This window comes from Paramisgurnus dabryanus, chromosome 7, assembly GCF_030506205.2.
Source record: "Paramisgurnus dabryanus chromosome 7, PD_genome_1.1, whole genome shotgun sequence".
Classification (NCBI taxonomy): Eukaryota; Metazoa; Chordata; class Actinopteri; order Cypriniformes; family Cobitidae; genus Paramisgurnus; species Paramisgurnus dabryanus.
In genome coordinates, this window is record NC_133343.1 from 18,470,970 (window position 1) to 18,495,954 (window position 24,985).

General features: G+C 36.6%; 1 protein-coding gene across 1 annotated transcript; it reads left to right on the forward strand.

The window, feature by feature from the left end:
- Nucleotides 1-4,273: 4,273 nt before the first annotated feature.
- myo7ba (myosin VIIBa) lies at nucleotides 4,274-24,985 on the forward strand. The gene is made up of 48 exons (XM_065240775.2): nucleotides 4,274-4,439; nucleotides 4,615-4,656; nucleotides 4,756-4,857; nucleotides 4,949-5,095; nucleotides 6,006-6,190; nucleotides 8,546-8,667; nucleotides 8,776-8,918; nucleotides 9,025-9,138; nucleotides 9,323-9,476; nucleotides 9,571-9,647; nucleotides 9,734-9,853; nucleotides 9,953-10,095; nucleotides 10,319-10,529; nucleotides 10,697-10,832; nucleotides 10,918-11,081; nucleotides 11,915-12,049; nucleotides 12,143-12,301; nucleotides 12,717-12,806; nucleotides 12,886-12,980; nucleotides 13,059-13,143; nucleotides 13,439-13,657; nucleotides 13,754-13,963; nucleotides 14,056-14,265; nucleotides 14,408-14,575; nucleotides 15,413-15,706; nucleotides 15,818-15,975; nucleotides 16,058-16,184; nucleotides 16,276-16,395; nucleotides 16,476-16,649; nucleotides 16,764-16,991; nucleotides 17,141-17,308; nucleotides 17,395-17,512; nucleotides 17,598-17,724; nucleotides 17,864-18,018; nucleotides 18,136-18,317; nucleotides 18,420-18,538; nucleotides 18,664-18,818; nucleotides 19,148-19,301; nucleotides 20,929-21,084; nucleotides 21,786-21,891; nucleotides 22,248-22,361; nucleotides 22,701-22,788; nucleotides 22,888-22,994; nucleotides 23,109-23,294; nucleotides 23,422-23,538; nucleotides 23,628-23,711; nucleotides 23,898-24,017; nucleotides 24,264-24,985. The coding sequence occupies exons 2-48, from the start codon at nucleotides 4,639-4,641 to the stop codon at nucleotides 24,354-24,356; spliced, it is 6,657 nt and encodes a 2,218-aa protein (XP_065096847.1). The 5' UTR covers nucleotides 4,274-4,439; nucleotides 4,615-4,638; the 3' UTR covers nucleotides 24,357-24,985.

Below are 24,985 nucleotides of genomic sequence, written 5' to 3' on the forward strand. Positions count from 1 at the left end.
AATCACGTGGCTATAGCTTATGTCATTTTCGTTGTTTATATACTTTATGGATTTAAAATTACATTAATTTTATATGATAATGTAGTTGTTGTGCAAAATGCATTAATGACACAATTAAACAAGCCATTAAGACTTAAATAAAACATGCCGTTTCAGATGTGAATATGATGCAAATGTGTCATTATTCCGATTGAATAGGATTTGATATGAAAGTTAGTCATCACTTTTATTTTGGAGGTTTTTGCATGAAAGCAGGGGTTTTCAGATTGTTAGAAATGTAAGTGCCATGGAAAAGACTGAAAGCTCTATAATATTTCGTTTGATGTCTGTGTATGCACAAATTTCTGTGAGCTGTTGACACTGTGCCCCCTTAAAAAAATTTGGTGCATGACGCCCCTGTGTAATGGTGTAATATTTTTTTAGATTTAAAGGCAGGGTGCATGATTTTTGAAAAACACTTTGGAAAAGAGAGTCGGGCCGAGTACCAAAACACACTTGTAGCCAATCAGCAATAAGGGGGGCATGTCTACTAACCAACATTGTTGCCTTGGTTGCGTATGTGTGGGGCGGGTCTTTTAAAAAAAGGTCCAGATTCTGTAGGGGTAGGGATGTGTTTGTTTAGGTGATTTCAAATGTCAACATTGGCTTTCAGAGATCGTGCACCCCACCTTTAAAGTTGCCATGAAACTGAAGTATCGATTGTCTAATTTTCCCCGTGGTGACATATGGGTAACTCTCACGAAATCTAGACTTAAAAGGTGTCCAGCATCAGAAGCCATTGAAGCCACAATTTGTTTTTGCACATATAAGATTAAGGTCTGAACTTACTTTAACCATTATTTCTAGAGGATTTAAAAACTATTTCCTATAGAATTGTTTACATTTTTTGATTATCATTATAAAAAAAATTATCATAACCGCAACATATTACATTAAGTAAATGCATTTACAAACTCATGTTTTGGTAATGAGAACTAAAAAGTTGTCTAGGTACTATGACAAACAAAATTTCTACTTTTATCTGGAGAGAAAAAATAAGAACTGCTTACCTGGTAGCCATCTTGAGTGTCACAGTCAATTATGTCCCTTCCAACAATTTTTATTTTATTTTTGAAATGTTAGTTCCTTGAGGGCTTAAACAATGATTGAAAATTGTTGCGGAGGATTAGAACATTTTTCTTGGACACATTTATATTCCTTATTATTGTCTCTATATTTACCAATGATCAGCAAATACCACATGCTTCTTTACTGTAAATGTTTATAGTATAACATGCAAAGCTAAAACAAGCTTTTTATTTTTTAGATTTTTTTATAAATATTTACATGTCAAAGAACCCAAATCCAGTCATGGACACACGATGCTGTAATGAAACTTTCCCCTTAAATGTGGAACAACAAAATTGGTTTGTATGATGTCATTTGAAATCAAAATAGTTCATATAGAGATGTTTGTAACTGTATGCTTCTTATTTTGATACTCTTACTTTGCATTTATTTTTTTATCAAAATGTTTCATGACACCCCATAAGTATAATCTCGCGAGAATCACCCGTATATAATCTGAGTGAAACCGGCTTCTAAAAATGAAATAAGGCAGGGCTGGATTTGAATTTGTCCATCGAAATCTGATTGGATTGTTTGAAGTTTGGTCATGTTGCTAATTGCTAATCGCAGCGATCTTTTTTGGGACCTCGCTCACCTGCCATACCATATGACCAGAAGTAAAAAGAGATCATTGTGAGGAGGAGAGGTGATTTGCGTTTTTGATTAAAGATAATGAGGACACATGAAATAAAATTTTTAAAAAAATGAAACAAAAAATACCACAATATTACAAAACAAATTACAGTTTTTCATTTTTTTAATGGCGACTTGAAAGGGTGCAAGTAATATAGGCGGGTGCACAACAAATGTATACTCTGCTTAATACACACACAGGGATGCACAAACATGCAAAATATTAAAAATTAAAGCATTACAATGTAAAAGAGTATTATTGTGTACATATAAAAGATAAAAAATGGTAAAGATAAAAATGGTTACATGTCATAATCAAGTGTTTACCAAAGTGCTATACATATTATGAATCAAAGAGCATATAACAACTAAAATACATTAACAAACAATAAAAAACACTTCATAAAATACCTTATAGATCATTTATTATAGCATGTTAAAATTGCCACTCTGTGTGAGCACAAATGTCCAGGATATAAAAGCATAAATAACACTGTCAAAGTTTATGATGGACAAGAAACCCTTAACTTCAGTTGCCTCTACTGATAAAACTTGATTTAATTTCATATCTTTATCTTGTTTAAATCATAGTCAATTAAAACACCCAGATTTTTTACAGTGGGATTTAAACGCCCATATCTTTTATTATTTGCACAACCAGGTCTAAATAATGATTTCATTTTTTTTTTCTTCATTAAACTTAAACAATTGGAGACCATCCAGGCTTAAATATCCTCAAGACATCTAAACAAAGGTGCTTCTGAATTGGCATCATTTCGTTTCAAAGGCAGATAGAGTTGAGAGTCACCTGCATAACAGTGAAACGAGATGCCATGCTTACTAAAAATAGTCCCTAAATGTATGGAGCCCTGAGGGACTCCACATAAAAGAGATGCGGAAGAAGACAAAAACTGAAAAAGTTATTTCAGCCAGAAAGGATCTAAACCATTTTAACACCCCTTCATACCCACATAATCCTCTAAGTGAGAGATCAGGATATTGTGGTCTATGTATCAAATGCAGCTGCATAAGAACAGCATAGTAACCTGAATCAGTGGCCAATAATAAATCATTATAAACTTTCAGCAAGCAAGTGATTTAATGCCAGACTGGAAAATTTCTTGCAAGGCATGCATATCAAAAAAGTAATGCAATTGAATAAGCACAACTTTTTCCAGTATTTTGGAAAGAAATTGGAAGTTTTGAGAGGGCATTAAATTAGCATGAACCAAAGATTCTAGGTTAGGTTTTTTAATCAATGGTTACACTGTTAGTCATTGCAAGTATCAGAATTACCTATTTGAAGGAATGACGAATGCAAGTCCATTTCCTCTCTGGAGAATTGTTCAGTCTTTGCTTTTGCAAATTCTGCCATCTAAATAGCCATGGTGCAAGCGCAACTGGCTTTAAAGGGAATAGGAGATGAGGCTCGGATTTGTTTATTGCACGTTAAGGCCAATATACACATGACTCGTTAAGAGAATAGGTACAACCCTTTTAGACTATGCACCTGGCGTGCCGACTGTTTTTCTATAATTAAACTAGTAAAAGGTAATTCATGAGGGTGATTAAATGATGACAGAATAAACATTTTGGGGTGAGCTATCTATTTAAGGGTCTTTTGGGTGTCAGCATGTACAAAAATAACTAGTATTTAAAAAGTAAAGTAATGCTACCTAATACATTTTTATCAAGGACATTCAAATGTGCCATCCTTCTGCTATGGTAACCGGCTGAATGCTGTTATACAACAACAATAACAACTCAATCTAATTTGGTGAAGTTCAAAGGTCACAATAATGTGCTCTGTATAGCTTATAGAGCATAGGTTTGAGGCACGCAAACTAATAGAAAAATGTATACCTTATAAATGTAAGTCACTTTGGTTAAAAGCGTCCACCAAATGCATAAAATGTAAATAATGATCAGCACAAAAGGATGAACCAGTTACAAATGCATCGACAGATAATTGTCATGGATAAAAAAATACATTATAATAATACAGGGATAATTTGGAATTCCTCCAATGGAGTTCCATATTGCTAGGTTAAAATATCACTCTAAATAATGGGTGGAGTCATGATGGTAACTATGACATTTCTATGATATTTATGGCAACCATGATAATTACAACTTTATTGCACCTTTATGATCAGAACTCAGCCCTCTGCTCACTAACACAGGTCCAAAGGTTCCGCTTTTAATCTGTATGGAAAAAAAACATTATGTAAAACAGAAAACAATTTTAGAAAACCATTTAGTCTACTAATATTCATTAGTTTTGTACTATTGGCCTCATTGAATTCATTTCAGACATCATCAGGGGGTGTTTGTGTGGGTACATGTTGCTTGCTTATATACTGCATCTACAATGCACATTTAAAAATATGAAAGTGAAGCTTTATTCCTTTATCAGAGTTCTTTAGCATGATTAGTAGAATTAGTAATGATGACCCATAACTGCTCTTTCCTTTTTGTTTAGGTTTTATGATGTAAAGGGCAGAACTTCTTCTATCATAATGTGATTATGAAAATATTGATCAGGGAGCAAAGTCAAAGTATCATAAACTACCGTCATCCACAGGCAGTCGCTTGAGGCCATTTCTTTGAACTGAACACTTGCGGAAACTGACGTGAAAGAAAAGCACAGAAAATCTGGTTGTGTTTCTTAAAAGGCGAAACCAATTTGCAACCCACAGGTAAAGATTTTATATTAATTTGGGTATTATAATGCCTTGGCAAATATTTGCCTGTACATTTATTATAGTTAGAAAAAGTGCCTACAAATTATTATGGCTTAGTCACAGCTCTTAGAAATTCTTAATTGGTATGATATTAATTCATAATAATTTTTTCTTTTGTTCAAATGTTCAGACTGGGTTAGGGAAGAACTCAGTCATGGTGGTTTTAAGAAATGTAAGTAGTTATGAATAATTTGTGACATATTATAATAATTCAGTTTTCGTTAAAATAATAATTTCATTTGAAAAAAAATTATTTATTCATGTTATTTAGGGAGATTATGTTTGGGTGGAATGCAGTGATGGAGTCTCAATCGGAGCCGAAGTCCGGCTCTCAGATAACGGACAACTTCAGGTCATTGATGATGAAGGAAAGGTAAAAGAAAATCTTTCTCATATATATATTCTTTTTTTTTAGTGTTGCTGATATCATTGAGTGTTGTTGATGTCTATTGTGTAATTTTCAGGAGCACAAAATTACGAATGACAACCCTCTGAAGCCCATGCACCCCACCTCGGTGAAGGGTGTGGATGATATGATCCGTCTAGGTGACCTAAATGAGGCTGGGCTGTTACGGAACCTTCTAGTGCGCTACAAAGAGGGAGCTATCTATGTGAGTCCTTAAATAGCACTTTATGAGAACACACCAGATTTTATTGAAAAGATGTGTTTATCTAAAATCAGCAAAATAAAAGAATAAAATGTATGCAATCGCAAAATCCATAAAGGACTTGAATAGAAAAGCTTTCAGGATTAAATGTATTTGTTCACTTTAGTGAGTTGATTCAGCAGATGTTCTTTGCCCTTCCTGTTTAATAGCAAGATTGTTTCCATAGAAACAAACAGCTAGTTTAAAGTCTAATGAAAGGATCGTATGTTTTGTAAGATAAATGTTTCTCTGCGTATTATTGTATTGTTGTATGTTCCCTTTAAGGTCCAGCTATATTAACTCATAGTTTATTACACTGAGTAAATGCGTACTGTAAATCTCATTGTAAATGTGTTATTGTGTCACCTAAAATACTTTAAGAGGCATAGCATTATATATATGACAACCTCATAAGGACGCTTAAGTTTTAAACCCTGATGTATGATGTCCATTAAAATAAACATATCTAAAGCATTTGTAACCATGCATTTAGGGTGTTTCCTTTATCCAAACCACCTTTGACCCTTACCCATGATTCCACATGACTGACCTGTTTATGTGTCATTCTGTTTATTATTATGGTTGTTTATTTATGCAGTCATTTATTTAGTTATTAACATGCTGATGCATTGGAATATTAACTATTATCTTTTTTTGTGTAACTTAAAATGTAAAAGATAAGATAAGTTCACATCTTACTGCCAAATAAAAATATCTGTAAATTAAAATAAAAGTAAAAAAAAAAAGTTTTCCCACTATATCTTCACAAATGTCTCAAAGCATTTTATGCCTGTTGCACCTCTTTTCTAGATAGCTGGTTTTGAACCAACGGTTGCCAGTTAATCCTCACTTATTCAATCGCTTTTGTTGTCAGACATTCACAGGGTCCATTCTGGTGTCGGTGAATCCTTACCAGTTGCTGCCTATCTACACTCCAGAGCAGGTGCAGCTGTACACAGACCGGCGGTTGGGTGATCTCCCCCCGCACGTTTTCGCCATTGCAGACAGCTGTTACTTCAACATGCGCCGGAACCGCAAGGACCAATGCTGCATCATTAGGTTTTACAGTCATTCATACATAAATAGCTGAACTCATTCTTTACCTTGTGAATAACATCTCTGTCCATTTTATTGTAAGTGGCATTATAGTACAAATTACCGTACCTCCACCTAAAGGACAGATTTAAAAATGATCAAACAACTCTTTAAAGGGACAATCCACTTTTTTTTAAAATATGCTAATTTTCCAGCTCTCCTAGGGCTCTATTTTAACGATCTAAGCGCATTGTCTAAAGCGCACAGCGCAACGTCTAAATGGGCGTGTCCGAATCCACTTTTGCTAATTTAACGACGGGAAAAAATTTTTTTGCGCCGAGCGCATGGTCGAAAAGGGTAGGTCCTTTTGTAATGGGAGTATTTTGGGCGTAACGTGCAGTAAACCAATGAGAGTCACAGCTCTCATCCCCTTTAAAAGCAAGTTGCGCTGGCGCTATGTCTAATCCCTATTTAAATGACGGACTTTGTAAACTGAAAAACTAAGCGGAGGAAGACGATCCCCAGTTTAAGATTAATGTTAAATAATTGTGTTGTTTTTCACTTGTATTGAAATTGTTATTTTTTATTAAAACCTTTAAAACCCGTTTTCTTTTAGTCATGGAAGTAAAAAGCAGGCTTGTAATTGCTTTAAATGTATGGCTATCCAATATCATCAAAACATAATTTACAAGTATGTAAGAAAAGGTTTGTACTCTAAAAATACTTTATTTGTAACAAACAGGAGATAAAGAAATTACAAACGGCTCTCCTCACGTTTCAGCACTTTGGACAGCGTTTTTTTTAGCAAAGAGTTTTTTAAGCATTACTTACAAATGTTTCTCATCTCACCATATCCACAGGTACATTATATACAATAAATCCGTGAGGTAGCATTAAAAAAAACATTTAAAAACAGACGCATTTGTTCAAAGCAAAGCATTTATTTACTTACCAGGCTGGTGAAGCAGCTCTTTGCGCCTTAACGTCTCATAATCAGTCCTCATTTATAAATATGTCCAAGAGACTCAATAATAATCTTTTACATTCAATCCTTTAATCTTTCATATTTAAAAGCATTTTTGTGCTGCTGCGCATTCATGTAGCCTACTTTGTGATAAGCAAACCCGCGTTGTCCTCCCGTTTATAGGCGCATTTTACTAATGCGCTCTTTAAATAACATAAAACACATTGCGCCATTGACTTTAGACTTTAGACCAGGTTTTTGTTGGTCAATGGCGTAGTCTATTTTAGTTGCCTCAAAATAGCAACGCGCCAACAATGCGCCTGAACACACCTCATTTTCAGACCAGCAAAAGGGGGCGCAAATGCATTTGCTATTTAAACAACGCGGCGCTAAACGTGAAAATTAGGGTGGAAACTAGCGAAAGACACTTGCGTCGCGCATTGCGCTGCATTGCGCCGGGTGTAAGATAGAGCCCATAGTGTTAAATAGTAGATTTTTACAGTTTTGGAATCCATTCAGCCAATCCCAGGGTCTGACGGTACCATTTTTAGCATAGATTAGCATAATAAATTGAATCTGAGTAGACCATTAGCATTGTGCTAAACAATAACCAAAGAGTTTCTAAATTTTTTCCTATTTAAAACTTGACTCTTCTGTAGTTACATCGTGTACTAAGACTGACGGAAAATGAAAAGTTGGGATTTTCTTGGCAGATATGTCTAGGAACTATACTCTCATTCTGGCGTAATAATCAAAAAATTTGCTGCCGTAACATGGCTGTAGTAGGCATAGTGATATTACACAGCACCTGAAAATAATCCCCTTGGTTACTTTCACTAGCAGGGGACTATTTTAAGGGTTGCGTAATATCATTGCGCCTGCTGCAGCCATGTTACGGCAGCAAAGTCCTTGATAATTACACCAGAATGAGAGTATAGTTCCTAGCCATATCAGCCTAGAAAATCCCAACTTTTAATTTTCCGTCGAGTTTTAAATAGGAAAAATATAGAAACTCTTTGGTTATTTTTTAGCGCAATGATAATGGCCTAATCAGATTCAATGAATTATGCTAAGCTATGCCAAAAATGGTACCGCCAGACCCAGAGATCGGCTGAATGGATTCCAAAATGGTAAAATTCAGGTGTTTAACTCTAGGGGAGCTGAAAAATGAGCATATTTTCAAAAAAAACTGAAGAGTCCCTTTAAATATTACCGTAATATTGGAAATAACATTAGGTTTATGCTTTTGGCAAATATCCAGTTCAAACCGAGTATATTCCGGTTCAATCTGGGCTTGTATATTTACTAGAAGTCAAACTAGCTTTGTAATATCAAACATCTGCCATATGTTCTGTTCTGTTAGTCTTATCTGTTTGACGTGATATAAGAATGTCTGGGTGTGTTGTGTTTACCAGTGGGGAGTCTGGAGCAGGAAAAACAGAGAGCACCAAACTCATGCTGCAGTTTTTGGCGGCTATAAGTGGTCAGCGCTCATGGATCGAACAGCAGATTCTAGAGGCCAACCCTGTTTTAGAAGGTACAACCCTGTTTTATTTGTTTATGTGGGCATTTGAAGAAATAATAGTGGACATTCTACAGACACTGATAGTAGCGTTTGAGTATTCATGTCAATTCTTATTTGTAGCTTTTGGAAATGCCAAAACCATCCGCAACGACAACTCGAGCCGTTTTGGAAAATACATCGAGATACACTTTACCAAAAATGGAGCGATAGAGGGCGCCCGCATTGAAGAGTACCTGCTTGAGAAATCACGTGTTTGTCGACAGGTAAACGGATTTAAACTACTGGAATATTTTTTTTTAGGTTTTTCAACACAGGATTTTCAAGAAAAGTAGACCTGCCTGAACTCCAATAATGTAATGTTTGGCACAGGCCCTAGATGAGAGAAACTACCACATCTTTTACTGCATGCTGATGGGGATGCCAGCTGACCAAAAGAAGATCCTGTCTCTGGGAAGTGCTGCAGAATATAACTATCTCACCATGGTATTGATCAATATTGACTATTTCACTTATACATGCACATTTGTTTTGTTAGTCATTCTAAGAGCATATAAACCAAGGTTGGGCATTATACCAGAAATGAGTCTGAATGGCCCACAGATGGCCCTAAAAAATGTGAACATCATTTTGTGTAACTGTTACATTAAACGTGGTTATGTTGGATTAGGGTAATTGCACTACGTGTGATGGGCGTGATGACATAAAGGAGTATGCTAACTTCCGTTCAGCAATGAAAATCCTGACATTCACAGAAAATGAAACCTGGGAAATTAACAAGCTGTTGGCATCCATCCTCCACATGGGAAACCTAGACTTTGAAGGTGAGGAAAAACATCAGCTAAATACACAAAACAAAATGTTTATTTTATAGATAAAATGCTTGTATGAGCTTAATTTTTATTTTACTTTTATAAGAAACCATCATGAACAACATGGAGGGCTGTGATATACTCACCTCTTCTCATTTCAAAATGGCTACACAGTTATTAGAGGTCAAACTTTATGATATTTTTCTTATTAACTAAATACATTTTTTTAAACAAACAAACACAATTAAGCCCATAGACCTTTTTTGCAGGTAGCCCCAAATGTCCTGGAAATGAGTTTAACGCGGCGTTCTTTGATGACCAACAGAGAGAGTTTGTCTAAGCCTCTTACCTCAGGACAAGCCATGGATGGAAGAGATGCCTTTTTAAAGGTTGTACGATTGAATGTCTGTACTATTAAATGATTCATGCTGTATGAGATCTAATATTCACTCACTAACTTAGCATTTCCAAATTCTTTCTGTGTGCAGGCCATTTATGGAAGGCTTTTTGTGTGGATTGTGGAGAAAATCAACAGTGCCATTTACAAGCCGACTCCCGATGATCCCAAACATGTCCGACTTTCAATCGGTTTGTTGGACATTTTCGGCTTTGAAAACTTTCAAAACAACAGGTTTGTAATTTAAACATCTCACACTTTTTCCCTTAAATGAATAGTTCATCCAATAAATTACCTTTTTTTTGCATTTACTTACTTTCACATTGTCCAATACTGGTTTTACTTACCTGTAGAATGTAAAAAGTGATATTTTGAAAAAGGTTAAGTTTAGGCATTCATTAAAGAAATTAAGCCGGTTTAGAAGAACGTAATGTTCTTTTATGTCTGGTTTCTGCAGTTTTGAACAGCTCTGCATCAATTTTGCCAATGAGCAGCTTCAGCAGTTCTTTGTGAAACATGTCTTCAAGCTTGAACAGCAGGAATATGCCCGTGAAGACATAGTCTGGAAGATTATTGATTTCAAGGACAACCAACGCACACTTGAAGTGCTGGCCATGAAGCCTCTCAACGTTCTTTCCCTTATTGATGAAGAGAGTCGCTTCCCCAAGGTTATAAAATATAGCTGCTATTGTTTTAGACTTGCCTTTATCATTTTTATTCTAATGAGTATGTGATTATAAATGTCTTCAAACTGCCAGCTGTACAGTTATTCCAATATTCATGTACCATATCTTTAGCTGCTTAAATGTTTTACCAGTGTGTGATGTTTGTTTAGGGCACAGACACCACCATGCTTAACAAAATGAATCAGGTTCATGGGAGGGGTGATATCTATATGTCACCAAAAAATAATCATGACACAAAATTTGGAATCCTGCATTTTGCTGGAGTTGTCTACTATGATTCCAAAGGTATGAATGAGCTATCAAAATTCACATTTGTCTTGTTTTAAATGGATCTAATGGAAATGTGTCTTAACTTTTGCTGCACATGTAGGTTTTCTTGAGAAGAACAGAGATGCTCTGAGTAGTGATGTCATCCAGTTGGTGCGCACATCATCAAATAAGCTCCTAAAGCAAATATTCCACAAAGAGCTCAGCACCGTCGCTGATGAAAAACCGAGTAACGGCCACGTTATCGTAAACCGAAACGCAGTCCGGGTAAGTTAACACTAAATAACTACTAAAATAATTGAAACATAAGTCATACATTAGCATTTAGCAGCCAATCATGCCAAACACGTTTTAAACATGTGGAATTGCTAGGCAACCATCGAGGCAGCTGTCCTGTCAATCAAATATTGCAAACGTGCAGTTCACCTGTGCAATGTGTGAAACCAATATTGACCGAACATGTCTGAACCTGTAGCATAGTATATATATGGTTCGAGGTGGTGCGAAAGAGTGGAGGTGGGGACTAATTGGCATAGATTTATCTATGGTCCAAGTGTTGCAATTAAGTAGAAGCGGGGACTAATCTGCATATTCATAAATCTGCATATACTAAATGAGGCAAGCGTAGAGTTAGATTTAAGCTGTTTTAAAGCAAGAAGAAATTACTGTGATAGGTTAAATGTTTATATATGCTAATATAATGCTTAAAGATAAGTTTTAACTGAGTTTTAATTATTTACTACAGGGAGACTTTTACATGCATAAGTAATACAAAATCAAAATCTGAAATTTCAAAACACGATGTGATGTAAATAAACTTGAAATTTTACGTTTTTTCATCTTGTGTGTAAGCATACTCTGCGATAAAAACATTTATTCATTAATCATCACAAATTGTCTCATAACTACATGGTAAACCTTTACCATGTAGTTATGAGACAATTTGTGATGTAATAAAAAATGGTTCATGGTGTGGGTTTTGTGAAGGCCTGTCAAGATCTTCCATGCCTTGCCCTTCTATCACATGTCTACAGACAATTTTGCTGTGTGGTGGATGTAATTTTTTAATTGTCTCGCCATCTTGTTTGCCACTCCCTTAGCAAAATGAAACAAAGCAAGTTCCCACATTAGCTGGTCAGTTTCGACAGTCATTGGACTCTTTAATGAAGACCCTAACTGCCTGTCAGCCATTCTTCATTCGCTGTATTAAACCCAATGACTTCAAGAAGCCTATGGTAGGTTTAATTTCTTTAGCTATAAAATACATGGTTTCACATTCCTTCTCTCCACATTACTTTTAGTTCAACATGTACATCTTTCTGTCTTAGCTCTTTGACAGGGAGCTGTGCATTCGCCAGCTTCGTTACTCCGGCATGATGGAGACTATCCGCATAAGGAAAGCCGGCTATCCCATCCGCCACACATTTGAAGAGTTTCTGGATCGCTACCGCGTGCTACTGAGGACGAGTGTTTGTGACCCAAAAACTGTGAGAATGCTTTTGAATTATGATGATTTATGTTTGGTATTTACAGTTATTCAGCCTGTGTCACATAAGTTGGCACACGTTTTAAAGAAAACGTGAAAATTCAGGTGTCCTTTACTCAGCATCATGTCTGTCAAAACCAGCATGACTTTTGTTCTTCCAAAAGGAGTTGTTTAGTTTAAGAAGTAGTTAAAGTTCACCCAATTCCTTACATAAAGCTTCCATATGGGATCAGAGTACTTCTGGCGTCTTCATCCAACTTTATTGTATAGAACAATATGAGGTTTAAGTAAAATATGACAGAATTTTTATTTTTAGGTTACTTATCCCCATGTTATGTTACCTACTTATACTTATAGAATACAAATTACCTAGTTATGTAGTTGTATGTGCTGAAAATTCCTTTCATTGGTTAAAGGAAAGCATCAAGAAATGCTGCGAAAACATCTGTGAGAATGCACTGATTGAAGATGACTGGAAGATCGGCAAGACCAAAGTGTTTCTGAAGGTACAGAGGTGAATTTACAGATAATGCTACAGAATTGTCAGAGAACAACAATTTTAAATATTCTATGTATTGGTGTCAGGATTACCACGATACATTTTTGGAAATGGCACGGGACAATGCTTTGAACAGGAAGGCACTTCTTATTCAAAAAGTCCTGAGAGGATACAAATACAGGTAAAAGACAAGATGATCTCTGACATGCTTCTATAAAATCCATAACACTGGATTAACCGCCATTTTGTTATGCTGCAGAAAAGGGTTCGTGAAAAGGAGAAGAGCAGCTTTGGTCATTCAGAAAAACTGGCGTGGATTTAAAGCCAAAAGGCTTTACAGAGTGGTGAGCAGATTGATGTCACTTCCTGTTAGTCTGAGGAAAAGAGAGCTAACCTACAGTATGATGACTGTACATGTATTGCCTGTCCCAAACTGATGCACTTGCTGTAGTCTTGTGGTCTCATGGCTTTTGCCTGCATGCACCCGTGAAGTACATAAGACAATAGGGTGTCCCATTTGCTATGCTTTTATTCAAATGAGTGCTTATGTGTATTGAGACAACAGTTGATTCACAAACACCATTGCTTAAGATTTTGTTTGGAACGGAGCACATCTAGAGTGTCACTTCTCTTCTGCAGGTCCAGTTGGGTTTTGCCCGTCTGCAGGCTCAAGTGCGATCTCGCCAGATGGCCTGGCAGTATAAGCAAAAGAGAAAGGCATCTTTGCTGCTTCAGGCTCAGACCCGTGGCTATCTGAAGAGAAAGGAGTGGAAACGAAAGCGAGAGGCAGTGATCCTACTGCAGGCTTACACGAGAGGAACTTTAGCAAGAAAGGCCGTAAAAAAGTTGCAAAGAGATGTAGGTGTTTGGTTGACCAAATATCATTTAAAATATAATACTACCCTCTTGATCTGTTGCTGTATCTTAATCATAAATCATGCTGTGTGTGTGTAGGCTTTCCTTTCGCTTCAGGAACGCAGGGCAGAAGAGCTTGCTGTTCTAGACAGACAAAGGAAGTTAGAGGAAGTCCTGCGGCAGAAAAGAGAAAGAGAGGCAGCTGAGAAATTGGGGGCCATCAATGACCAGGAAATGGTGGATGATATCTTTGGCTTCTTGCCTAGCATGGTTGGAGGACAGGAGGGCCAGGCACCTGTCGGTTTTGAGGTTAGAGATCAAGATTCTCAAAGAAAGAAAAAGTTAACAATCATTAAAAAGCTACTGATGGTGGCTGAAAACAATTTTGTGTGTTTGCTTAGGATTTGGAGGGAAAACGGACAGTACTTGAGGAGGTGGACCTTGATGATGCTCCACTGATGGAGATTCCAGAAGAAGACTATGATGATTTGGATAAGTACTCCTTCTCCAAGTTTGCTTCCATGTACTTCCAGGGTGCAGCCACATCTACACATATTCGCCAAAGAATGCGCCAGCCCCTGCTCTACCATGAGGATGAGAATGATGTAGTGGTAAAGCCACTTTTGATCTTCAACCATTCTTTGGTTTATTTATTTATGTTTTGCCTTTTTATGCACAGAACTCTTAAGCAGTATTATGCTTGCATGCTACGAGGACTGATCAAAAACCTATTTCTACTGTTCTTCTCTACAGGCTTCACTAACAGTTTGGTGGATGATTCTGAGATTTATGGGTGATCTTCCTGAACCAAAGATTCAGCAGATCTCTAGAAGTGACCAAATCTTTGCTGATCGCTCCCTGCAGAAAGATGTGGCCTCCAGACAGGGTAGACGTCTCAGCCATATGGTGGGCGTGGACCAGGTTAGTGGACTTCTGTTTATTATGCACCGATACTCAAACCAAAAATCAATGTACCCCATAATATATTCACCCTCAAGCAATCCGAGATATATGTCCATAATCTTTCAGACAAACACATTTGGAGTTATTTAAGTAAATGGCCTTGCTTATCCAAGCTTATAACGGTAAAAAACAGGGATCATGGAAAAACTTCTGACTTTGAAGTGCATCCATCCTTCACAAAAGTAATCCGCATGGCTCCAATGGGTTAATTAAGGTCTTTTGTGGATAATTGATGTGATTTTGTAAGAAAAATATCTCTATTTTAGAAACTATAATTCTAGCTTCCAGTAACAACACCATGTTGTGCTCATGCGAGTGTGTAACGTAGCTATGTCAACCAACACTGACTACATTAAAATTCTTCCAATATGGTGTCGTTACTGGAAGCTAGTTATCACAGTTTATAAAGTTTGAAAAATTAATATATTTTTTACAAAATCAAATTGATTACCCACAGAAGACCTTATTAACCCCTTGAAGCCATGTTGATTACCTTTGTTAAGGATGAATGCACTCTTTGGGGGTTTAAAGTCAGAAGTTGTTTCCTGATAGCTGTTTCTACCATTATAAAGCATGGAAGAGCAAGGACATTTACTAAAATAAGTCCAAATGTGCTCGTCTGAAAGATGATGGACATATATATCTCGGATTGCTTGAGGGCTCGTGAATCATGGGGACATTTTGATATTTGACTGGCGTTTCCCTTTAACCTACATTTTTTCTGTCATTGAAAGAAATCTTTTGTATAAATATGCACAGTATATTCTTTGAAAGTTTTGGTCTCATTATTTTCAGAGGATAAGAAATTCAAGAAAAACACAGAACAGCAGTGCATCTACTATTCCAGATGAAGCTATGCGCAACAGAAGACCATCAACTTTTGCAGACATTCTGTCTCGAAACAGAAGAGCATCAAGTGTTTCAGAAGACACTGTTAAAAACCGCAAACTCTCTGCTATACCGGAGCATAAAAACAGAAAAGGCTCGACTTTCTCTGATCTAACGTCCCGAACCAGAAGATCCTCCATACCTGCAAAGAATCCACCAATCAGAAGGTCTAGCAGAAAACCATCACTCATTGAAGAAGAGGTGAGATTGGCTTGAAAATGACAAATCCGTAGTACTGATGTATACATTCATGCTCATTACTGTTATTAAAACATCATATTTGTCAAATTAATACATAATTTCTATTTTAAGTCAGAGGATGGGCCTGACGTTTTTAAACCAGTGACCGTGCAAACTATTAGCGAAGAAGATGAAATGAATACCGATGGACTTACTCTGGACCGGCCAATGACATCTCTTGAAAAGCTGCATATCATTGTTGGATATGCTATTGTCAGACGTGACCTCAGGTTGTTAATTATTTTAAACTGAGAAATCTTTTTATGAAATCAGATGTTTTGCTTCCAAGTCCTTACCGCCTCTCATTGTTAGGGATGAAATCTACTGCCAGATCTGTAAGCAGCTCCAAGAGAACCCTAGTCGTGGTAGCTTCTTCCGTGGCTGGATCCTTCTTTCCATCTGCTTGGGCATCTTCCCTCCTACTGATCGCTTTATTAAGGTGAACTGTGATGGATTATTCAGTTCTGTAGTAGCACACTTATCTGGACTCTACATTGTGTTGTTTTTAATATCTGCACTTTTCCTTACAGTACCTGCAAAGTTTTCTTCGATTTGGGCCTGTAGGATATGCGCCATACTGCGCAGAGAGACTGAGGCGAACTGTTGCGAATGGAGTTCGTGGAGAGCCTCCCAGCTGGTTAGAACTCCAGGTGAAGACGTTTAAACTTTACCAATGCGCCAAATGACCACTAGAAGTAGTCTAATTCATGCTTTTGCTTTTCAATAACAGGCCACCAAGTCCAAGAAACACATGGCCATCTCAGTCACCCTGATGGATGGGAGAACCATCAGTCTACCTGTAGATTCTGCATCCACTTCCAAGGAGGTCTGCCAAGTTCTTTCACAGAAAATCAACCTTCAGGACATGTTTGGATTCTCACTTTACATGGCTTTATATGACAAAGTATGTGACTTGTACCAAGATTAACAATTATTACATATTCTAAAGATATTTCATTAAATTGAAGATCGTTGTTGAGCCCTGTATAGGACAGTTTGCTGCTGTCTCTCTCTCTAGGTGTGGTCTCTGGGTAGTGGCCGTGAGCATGTGATGGATGCTATCTCTCAGTGTGAACAGGAAGTAAAGAGAAAGGGTGGGCAGGAGCAACATGCCCCCTGGCGTCTCTACTTCCGTAAAGAGATCTTCACACCATGGCATGATTGCAGCAAAGACATTGTCAGCACAGACCTTATATACAGACAGGTCATCAGAGGCCTCCGATATGGAGAGTACCTGTGTGAGAAGGTATTTTTGAGACAAATTATTTGGTTATGTTTAGATTGAAACAAGCTTTCTCAACATTAAAGTGGAAGAAATCCACCTAAGTTACTAATTGTTAGGTCTTTACATAAGTGCATGTACATAACTGAGAAAAATATATGTCATTCTGTTAGGAGGAAGACTATGTTGAGCTTGCAGCAAAGCACTTTTATGTTGAGTATGGATCTAACAGCAGTATGGAGAATGCTGAGTCTGTTGTTCGTGAGTGCATTAACTCCAAACTACTGGAGGCAAAGTCAGAAGCCAAGTGGGTCCAAATGGTCAGCACAGCACATGCCCAGGTAGAGATGCTTCTGTTAGTGCGTACGTCCCTTCAAATTAAAAGTCAAACTTGGCTGATAGTTAAAATATTAATTTTTTCAACAAGGGTCCATATATAAACTCCCGTACCAAGACTGCTAACGTCAAGGCAGAGGTGGTTGACTATTCTCGTCAAAAGTGGCCTATGTTCTTCTCCAAGTTTTTCGAGGCGGTCAGGTTATCTGGTATGAAATTCTAAGCTGATTATTAATTACATTGATGCTAATTCTGGCACTAAAATAACTAAAGTGATATTAATTTAATATTCAGGTCCTGCCCTACCGAAGAACAAGTTCATCATTGCTATAAACTCTTCGGGAATTACGTTCTTAGATGAACGGGAGAAAAATCTTCTTGCGCTGTCCTACCCTGAGATCACTGGGGTCAACACTGTTAGGTTTGTTAGTGAGCTTGTATCGTGCTGCCTACTATAATAGTAAAATATTCTCCGATTTTCTATTAGTTTTGCCAGTCATTTAAGTGATATCTCACCCAAAAAATATTAAAGTTCCCTCTGTCTTTTGTCTGTCTTCTAGAGACAGGAAGTCTTTGTGTTTGCTAACCCTAAAAGGAGACTTCACCCTAAATGCAATAATGGCTGTAGAGATCTCTGAGCTGGTAGCCATGCTCCTAACAGGCCTCATAGAACGTTCACATTATGCTGTGACCCTACAGGAGGTTAACAGACAAGGTCAGTGAAGAAAATAAGCTACAAGTTTGTTATATACAACAAATAATGCATATTTTTAACCTTGAATCAGTTGATAATGTTACTGTCTAATGAAAAATGGTTTGGATTTTCTTCAAGATGATCGAACATTTCTCAGCTTTAAGAAGGCAGAGCTCATTCTTCTTATTAAAGATGATGAGTTTTCTGCTGAGCGTGGCTGGTTGAAGGGTAAGAATGAACGAACCGGAGAAATTGGTGCAGTTCCTGTGGACGCCGTTTTGATTCTTCCCACTCTAACAAAGCCGACCAATGAAGTCCTGGTGAGAAGTTTAATATGTGTTAAACCTTCCTTTTTGAACTGCTTTAAAAAGTAGACCTGTGAAGATCAGTAGTGTTTACTTGTTCATTTTTTTGCTTTTTAGAGCCTGATCAGCTTGTCCCCTGATCAAAGAAAGACCATCATAGATAACAGTTTTAAGGGAACCTTAACTGAGAGAGTGGCTCCTGCAACCCTTAAAGAGTTCGCCTTTGAGTTTTTCAGGTGCCTTCCTATACTAGTCATTTTGCTTCTACCTGGTAGTAGACTAAGATGATACAACATACAGTATCACACTATATAAACTAAAAAGCAAAACAATAATGACCGGTATGACCCACTGTTTCCAGGCAACCCGTCAAAGATGTGAACAGACAGGTGATGACTAAAAATGCAGGGCCTGAGAGGCTATGGGCAAACTCCAGAGAGCCCATCAGACAGCCCCTGCTAAAGAGACTGGTTGGAAATCCAGACTTAAGCCCTCAAGCCTGCCAGGCCTTCACTGATATCCTTTGCCACATTTTTACAATTTAAATACTTTTATGAACTACATTAAAATACTTATGAATGTTTACATTGTTATCATTTACTAGAAAAGCTAAAATATTTATAAAATGTGTTATGTACATTACAGTACATTGTCACATTAAATACATTATGTATTGTAGTGAAGTTATGTCTAAAAAATAATCCAAAGACCCTATAATTATTTATATAGCGTTTTTTTATGTTGCATTGTTTCAAATCAGCAACATGAAATGTGACAACTAATCTGATTCTAATACTAGTATACAATTCTGAAAATAGTGCTTCTTTGACTGATATGGTGTGCACCTATTCTCAAATATATGGGTGACTACCCCACCAGACAGATTCAGACCCCTCTGGAACTCACAGATCAGATCTTTGGCCCACCTACACAAAATGAAGCACTGAGAGATGAGATCTACTGCCAGATCATGAAACAAATGACTAGCAATAACAACCGGTTAGTAGTATTGTTCAAACAGAAATGCTGGGGGATTCAAAGGTCTGACACCATTAGGGATTATATTTGTAGGATAATTTTTTTTTTATAAAAGTGAACGCTAAGTTAACGCTCATTTATACAATCAAGCCAGCAGAGCATAACAAAGCTTGATCCCTGGGTTGCCAGATTTGCATAAAAAAATCAGCCAAATGGCCATTCAAAGCTAAACGGAAAACCCTGAGAAAACTCAAATACTTGGCAACAGTGAAAGGTCCTGGCAGATTGCAAGTCATAAAAAATGCACACACGGGAAAACCAGCTACATAGAAATTACTTTCTACTTTGGGTAGAACGTTATTTTACAGTGTAGTGAAGAGTATGATATTTGTCTTTCAAATGTAGTGAAGTTAAAGTCACAAGTACTCAGAAAAAAATATATTCAAGTAAAGTACAGATACTCAAAAAACTTAAGTACTTAAGCACAGTACTCAAGTAAAATACTTTTTTCCACTAAAGTGCACCTATTTCATTTCTAAAAACAACATTATTTTGTATATTTGGTATAATACAATGTGTTTGCGTGGTTTATGGTTAAAAAACACAATATTTTCAACATACCTTACATTTTTGTAGCTCCAGATATCCTGCCTTCCTCAAATGCATTGATTTTGTACAAAACTCATCAATCTGAAAGGGCTGTGTCCCTGATTGGCCAACTAATCCAAAGGTATCTCATGAGAATTCGTACATATTTTACAAGTTGGCTAATTCGTATTAATTCATTAGACCACATATGTTTTTGTACGATTTGCCTTGACCCTTGTGACGTTGTGGTTAGGTGCGGGGTTAGGGGTTGTGTTTCGTTGTTGTTTTTTCATAAAAATCTTAAATTTTTGCACCATTAATTTCATATGAATTCATTAGCCAACTCGTAAAATATGTACGAATTCTGGTGAGCTCATGCTCTCTAATCTACGTTGTGGTTGGCCTGAATACCTCAATACATCAGCTGGAAATATGACGCTCCTTACAATGTTTGAAAGATTCACTCACAATGCAATGCTGACAGGAGTTAATTTACAGGCTGTGAGTCAAAGCGGGAGAAATTATGATAATGTCGCTCTTGTCCACGTCAACAGGCCCAGGAAGTAAATGAAGTAACCAGGCTAACATAATGTGACAAGTTGGGTTATTCAGTATAAATTTTGCAGAATATAATTTTTTTTTTTACGTCTTTGTTTTTAATGTTTTTAAAAATCCTAAAATTTCCTTTATATTTAAAATAAAAGCGCTTGTACATGCAAACAAACTTAAAAAGAGCCATTCATGCTGAGATGTGACCTTTGTATAAAGATATGTAAAAACAATTTCCCAAGATTTCTTGTGGGATTTTAGTTGCGCCAAAGCCAGCTTGGTCTTTATAGCGTTGAGAGGGAACTTCATAACCTTTAGCTCCATTAATATCCAGTTTTCTTTTTTTTTATCTTACCTTGATTATTTATTGTTTCTAAATTTAATTTGAAGTATAGATTACAGTGGTGTTTTATAACATACATGTCATTTTATATTACCTAAACACATTTCCTGATGACGTGTAATCATTTTCAACTTTGCCCTTTGACGGTACATTTTTTTTCTCAATCAGGTACAGTGTAGAGCAAGGCTGGCAGCTGCTGTGGCTGTGCTGTGGTCTCTTCCCACCCAGTAACTCTCTGGTGAAACATGCCCAACGTTTCATTGAGACCCGCAAAAGAGAGCCACTGGCCAGTGACTGCCTCCAGAGGATGCAGGAGGCTCGGAGGTACAATTGCCACTTATTGTGCATTTAACCTTGTAGAATGAACAGCGCTAACTAAACTTTTGTAATTCAAAGTGCATTATTATTGGGTAGAAGCTTAAAATATTTAAATGGATAAATATTACACTTCATATCATGTTAGTTTGGTAGAATCACTTAAGGTTAATATGAACCAGCTACAGATATATTTACATTTGGTGCTAAAATGCACTGTTTAGTACCAAAATGTACATCTGAAGTACTAAAATTACCTCTTTTGGTGTACTTTTTGAAAGGGTACCACCACAGTGACAGCTAGGGACCATTTACTTCTGACAGCATATGCAAATCATCTCTCAGAAAATGTGTTATGTTCCTGAATGTATAAAGTATGCTGTAAAGCCTGTAACAGCATGAACATCCCATATAATAACCTCTTATTAATGCTGTTTTACTGTACATCAGTTAATGGCACAGTAATGGTTTAATGTTTAGTTATTCCGTATTAAAAAGCCCACTATATGCCAATTAGCCCAGCATGCTAAACTCAAGCATACACCAGAAAAGTGCCAGGGGTGATTGGTGGACAGTGGACAATTTAACTGTTCTGAGACTTCCACATTAGGGAAACACTGCTATAGACATCTTGTGAGCAGAACTAACTTCATTAAAAATTGCCGTTATAGTACCTCTACAAGTAAGATGAAATTTGTTTCTTGCTTTAGAATAGATCCCAGGAAGCTTCCACCTCACCAAGTAGAGGTAGATGCTATTCAGCAGAACAGCACCCAGATCTTTCACAAAATCTTCTTCCCTAATGACACTCAAGAGGTAATGCAACAAACACTAGAAACTAGTTGTCACACTGTCTGTGAATTTCAGGCAAAAGTCTCATAATCTAACTTAGAGATTAGGATCATCAAAGTTTGATTTTACCTACTGATTTCATTTAAAGTTCAATCTTTGACTTGAACTTAGTCAATATTAAAGATATTAAGGGTATTTTTCACTTAAGGGTTTTTACTTGATGTAGGATGGTTTTATGTAGAAAACAGTAACACACACAAAAATGAACTGAACTTTCACAGGCAGGGTCACGCACATCACTGAATTTTTTAACTTCCTACAATACAATCTTCAAAACAAAATGTCACCAATGTTAGTCATGCATTATCCCATTTGGACAGATTTTTGAGGTAGCGACCAACACCAGGATAAAAGATCTGGTCCAGGCCATTGCCAAGAAACTTGTGTTGGTTTCAGCAGATGGTTTCAGCCTCTTTGTTAAAACTCCAGATAAGGTTGGTAACAACTCTTCAGTAATGTTTAACCAACAGAAAAGTTAGTAACAAAAAGTTATGGGTTATTCTCAACATTTGGTCAAAAAGGGATGAACCCAACCCCAGAATGCTGGGTTGTTTTCCATTGTTGGGTCAAAAATAAATATTTTCTGGATAAATTCAACCCAGAGTTGGGTTGGGAAAATAACCCAACACTTTTAGAGTGCTCATTCAAAATTTTTGGGTGGAACTAACAGTGAAAACCCCCTAAATGTTTTGGTTGTTATGGCTCTGCCAGCAGGCTTATGTCATGTTTCGTTGTTAATTAAATGCTGCATTGTTCTCAAATTTTCATTTCAGGTTCTGGGTTTAAATGAAACTGACTACTTCTTTGACAGTCTGAGACAGATTACCGATTGGTCCAAAAAAGTAAAGAGAGTGAATCAAAGTGAGTGTACTTCAGTTTAGGTGCTACAACATTTTAAAATAAAATCCAAAGTATGTTTGAGCAGATGACTGATTTCCCTGATGCTCTTCTATTTGGTAGGTGGTCCAGTGAACATGTCTTACATGGTGTTCTTTATGAGAAAACTATGGTTAAATGTTGTTCCTGGAAGAGATGTGGAGGCTGATCTCATCTTTCATTACCCACAGGTACTAGAAATCCACAGATTTGGATTTGTATGATTTGACTTGGTATAATCTTAAAAAATATTTACAGGTCTAAAATGTTGTGCCATGTTCACATTTTCACATTATTTACTGTAGGAGTTGCCTAAGTACCTGAGAGGTTATCATCATTGCACTAAAGAAGACATGGTGCATCTTGGTGCTCTGCTTTTCAGAGCTAGGGTGGGCAGTGATAAATCTCAGTTTCCTATGATTCCAAAGATGCTGAAGGAACTGGTGCCCAATGACCAACTTAAAGCCATGTCATCCGATGAATGGAAGAAGGTCAGTTCTAAAAAATGCTCTACTAAGCCTTATTGTGTATTTCACTAAGAGTTTATACTTAATGCATAAATCTATAAGCAATATTGCTCTCCTAAAGTGTTTCTCGTTTGCAAACATCTATTAACAGAACATTATTGCTGAATACAACAAGCAAGCAGACATAACAGTGGAACAGGCCATGGTTGGCTTTTTAAAGATTATCTATAAATGGCCCACATTTGGCTGTGCCTTTTTTGAAGTGAAAGTAAGGACATTTAACTCCGCTACAAACAGACATATGCTGACATTACTTATTTAAAAACCTGTGTGTAAAATATGGCATGAATTTTACAGCAAACATCAGAGCCTATTTTCCCTGACATTGTGAGGATTGCCATCAGCAAACAGGGTGTCACAATTATCCACCCCAAAACAAAGGTATTCAATAAATAATAACAACTGATAATTCATTTTTTCATATTTTTGTCATGCCAGATTGTGAAATGTGCTCCAATAAGCTTGGTTACAAAATAACATTGTATCACAAATCATACCTTTGTCTGTAGATAGAGTGATTTTGTTAGGATTTATTTTCTTAATATCTCATGTCCTTGACTGTTTAAGGACATTCTGGCGGTGCATCCATATAACAAGATAGCAAATTGGTGCAGTGGCAGCACATACTTCCACATGACTGTTGGAAACCTTGTCAAAGGGAACAAAATTTTGTGTGAAACATCTCTGGTAAGTTTCACAAATGCTGTAGATTAAATTATATTAGAATATTGTCATAAAAAAGGCACAAAAGCTTTCACTGGGATGGTACCGCATACTTTTGTACCTTCTTCTCACAGTGTTTTAGGACTAGAAGTGATAAACCTGCTTTTTGCTATATTTTCTGGAACTCAGAATATTATATTTTGAACTTAAATTTTCATATATTAAATTCAGTATACTGTACTTACATTTATTTTTACTTTCATTTTTAAGGGCTATAAAATGGATGACCTGCTGACCTCCTATGTCAACATGTACATTTATACTGAGAGGAGAGAGACAAGAAGGAATCAATATTTTGACTAAACATTCAAGTCATTTTTTTTTAAAACAGCACACTAACACATACGATAAAAACATTGCAGCCAAAATACGAGATACCTATTAGAAAAAGTGTTAGAGTTAGAAATATGGCATGGAACGGCTATGAATCTTTTTCACTGTAATGTTTTTTGATCTGCAAGATATGCTGACCAGTATAACTGCATTAGTACACTACACATGGCACTTTAAGATCCATTAATATAGAATTTTTGTTGCCAAAGACTAATTTCGGCTTGCTTGCTTGCTTGCTTGCTTGCTTGCTGGTTAAGGGATATTTAATGCTAAATATGAATCAGTCATCAATCAAGATGTTTCCTCTTTTTTTTTTTTTTGAGTTCTTAAGTAAAATTGTCAAATAAATGACTATGAGGCATAACTTGTGGCATTGTGAAATTAAATTATTACAGAATGCAGGTGTCTCAAGACTGTTTTTTAAAGTTTAAGTTATTTTTGAGTTGAAAGAGCATAACAATGCAGCCATCCTGGCATGAGGTGCTGGAAATCTGAGACATACCACAAAATTGCAAAAAACTATTTAATAATAAATTACTGTTGGGTTAAACCCAGTAGTGGGATTACATTTACATTTGCATTTGTCAGACACTTTTATC

Bases quoted from the DNA above. Each gene is read 5' to 3' on its own strand.
- myo7ba (XM_065240775.2), top strand. The intron at 23,539-23,627 runs GTAAGGACATTT...TGAATTTTACAG, and splicing joins GTGCCTTTTTTGAAGTGAAA to CAAACATCAGAGCCTATTTT. The intron at 24,018-24,263 runs GTAAGTTTCACA...TTCATTTTTAAG, and splicing joins TTTTGTGTGAAACATCTCTG to GGCTATAAAATGGATGACCT.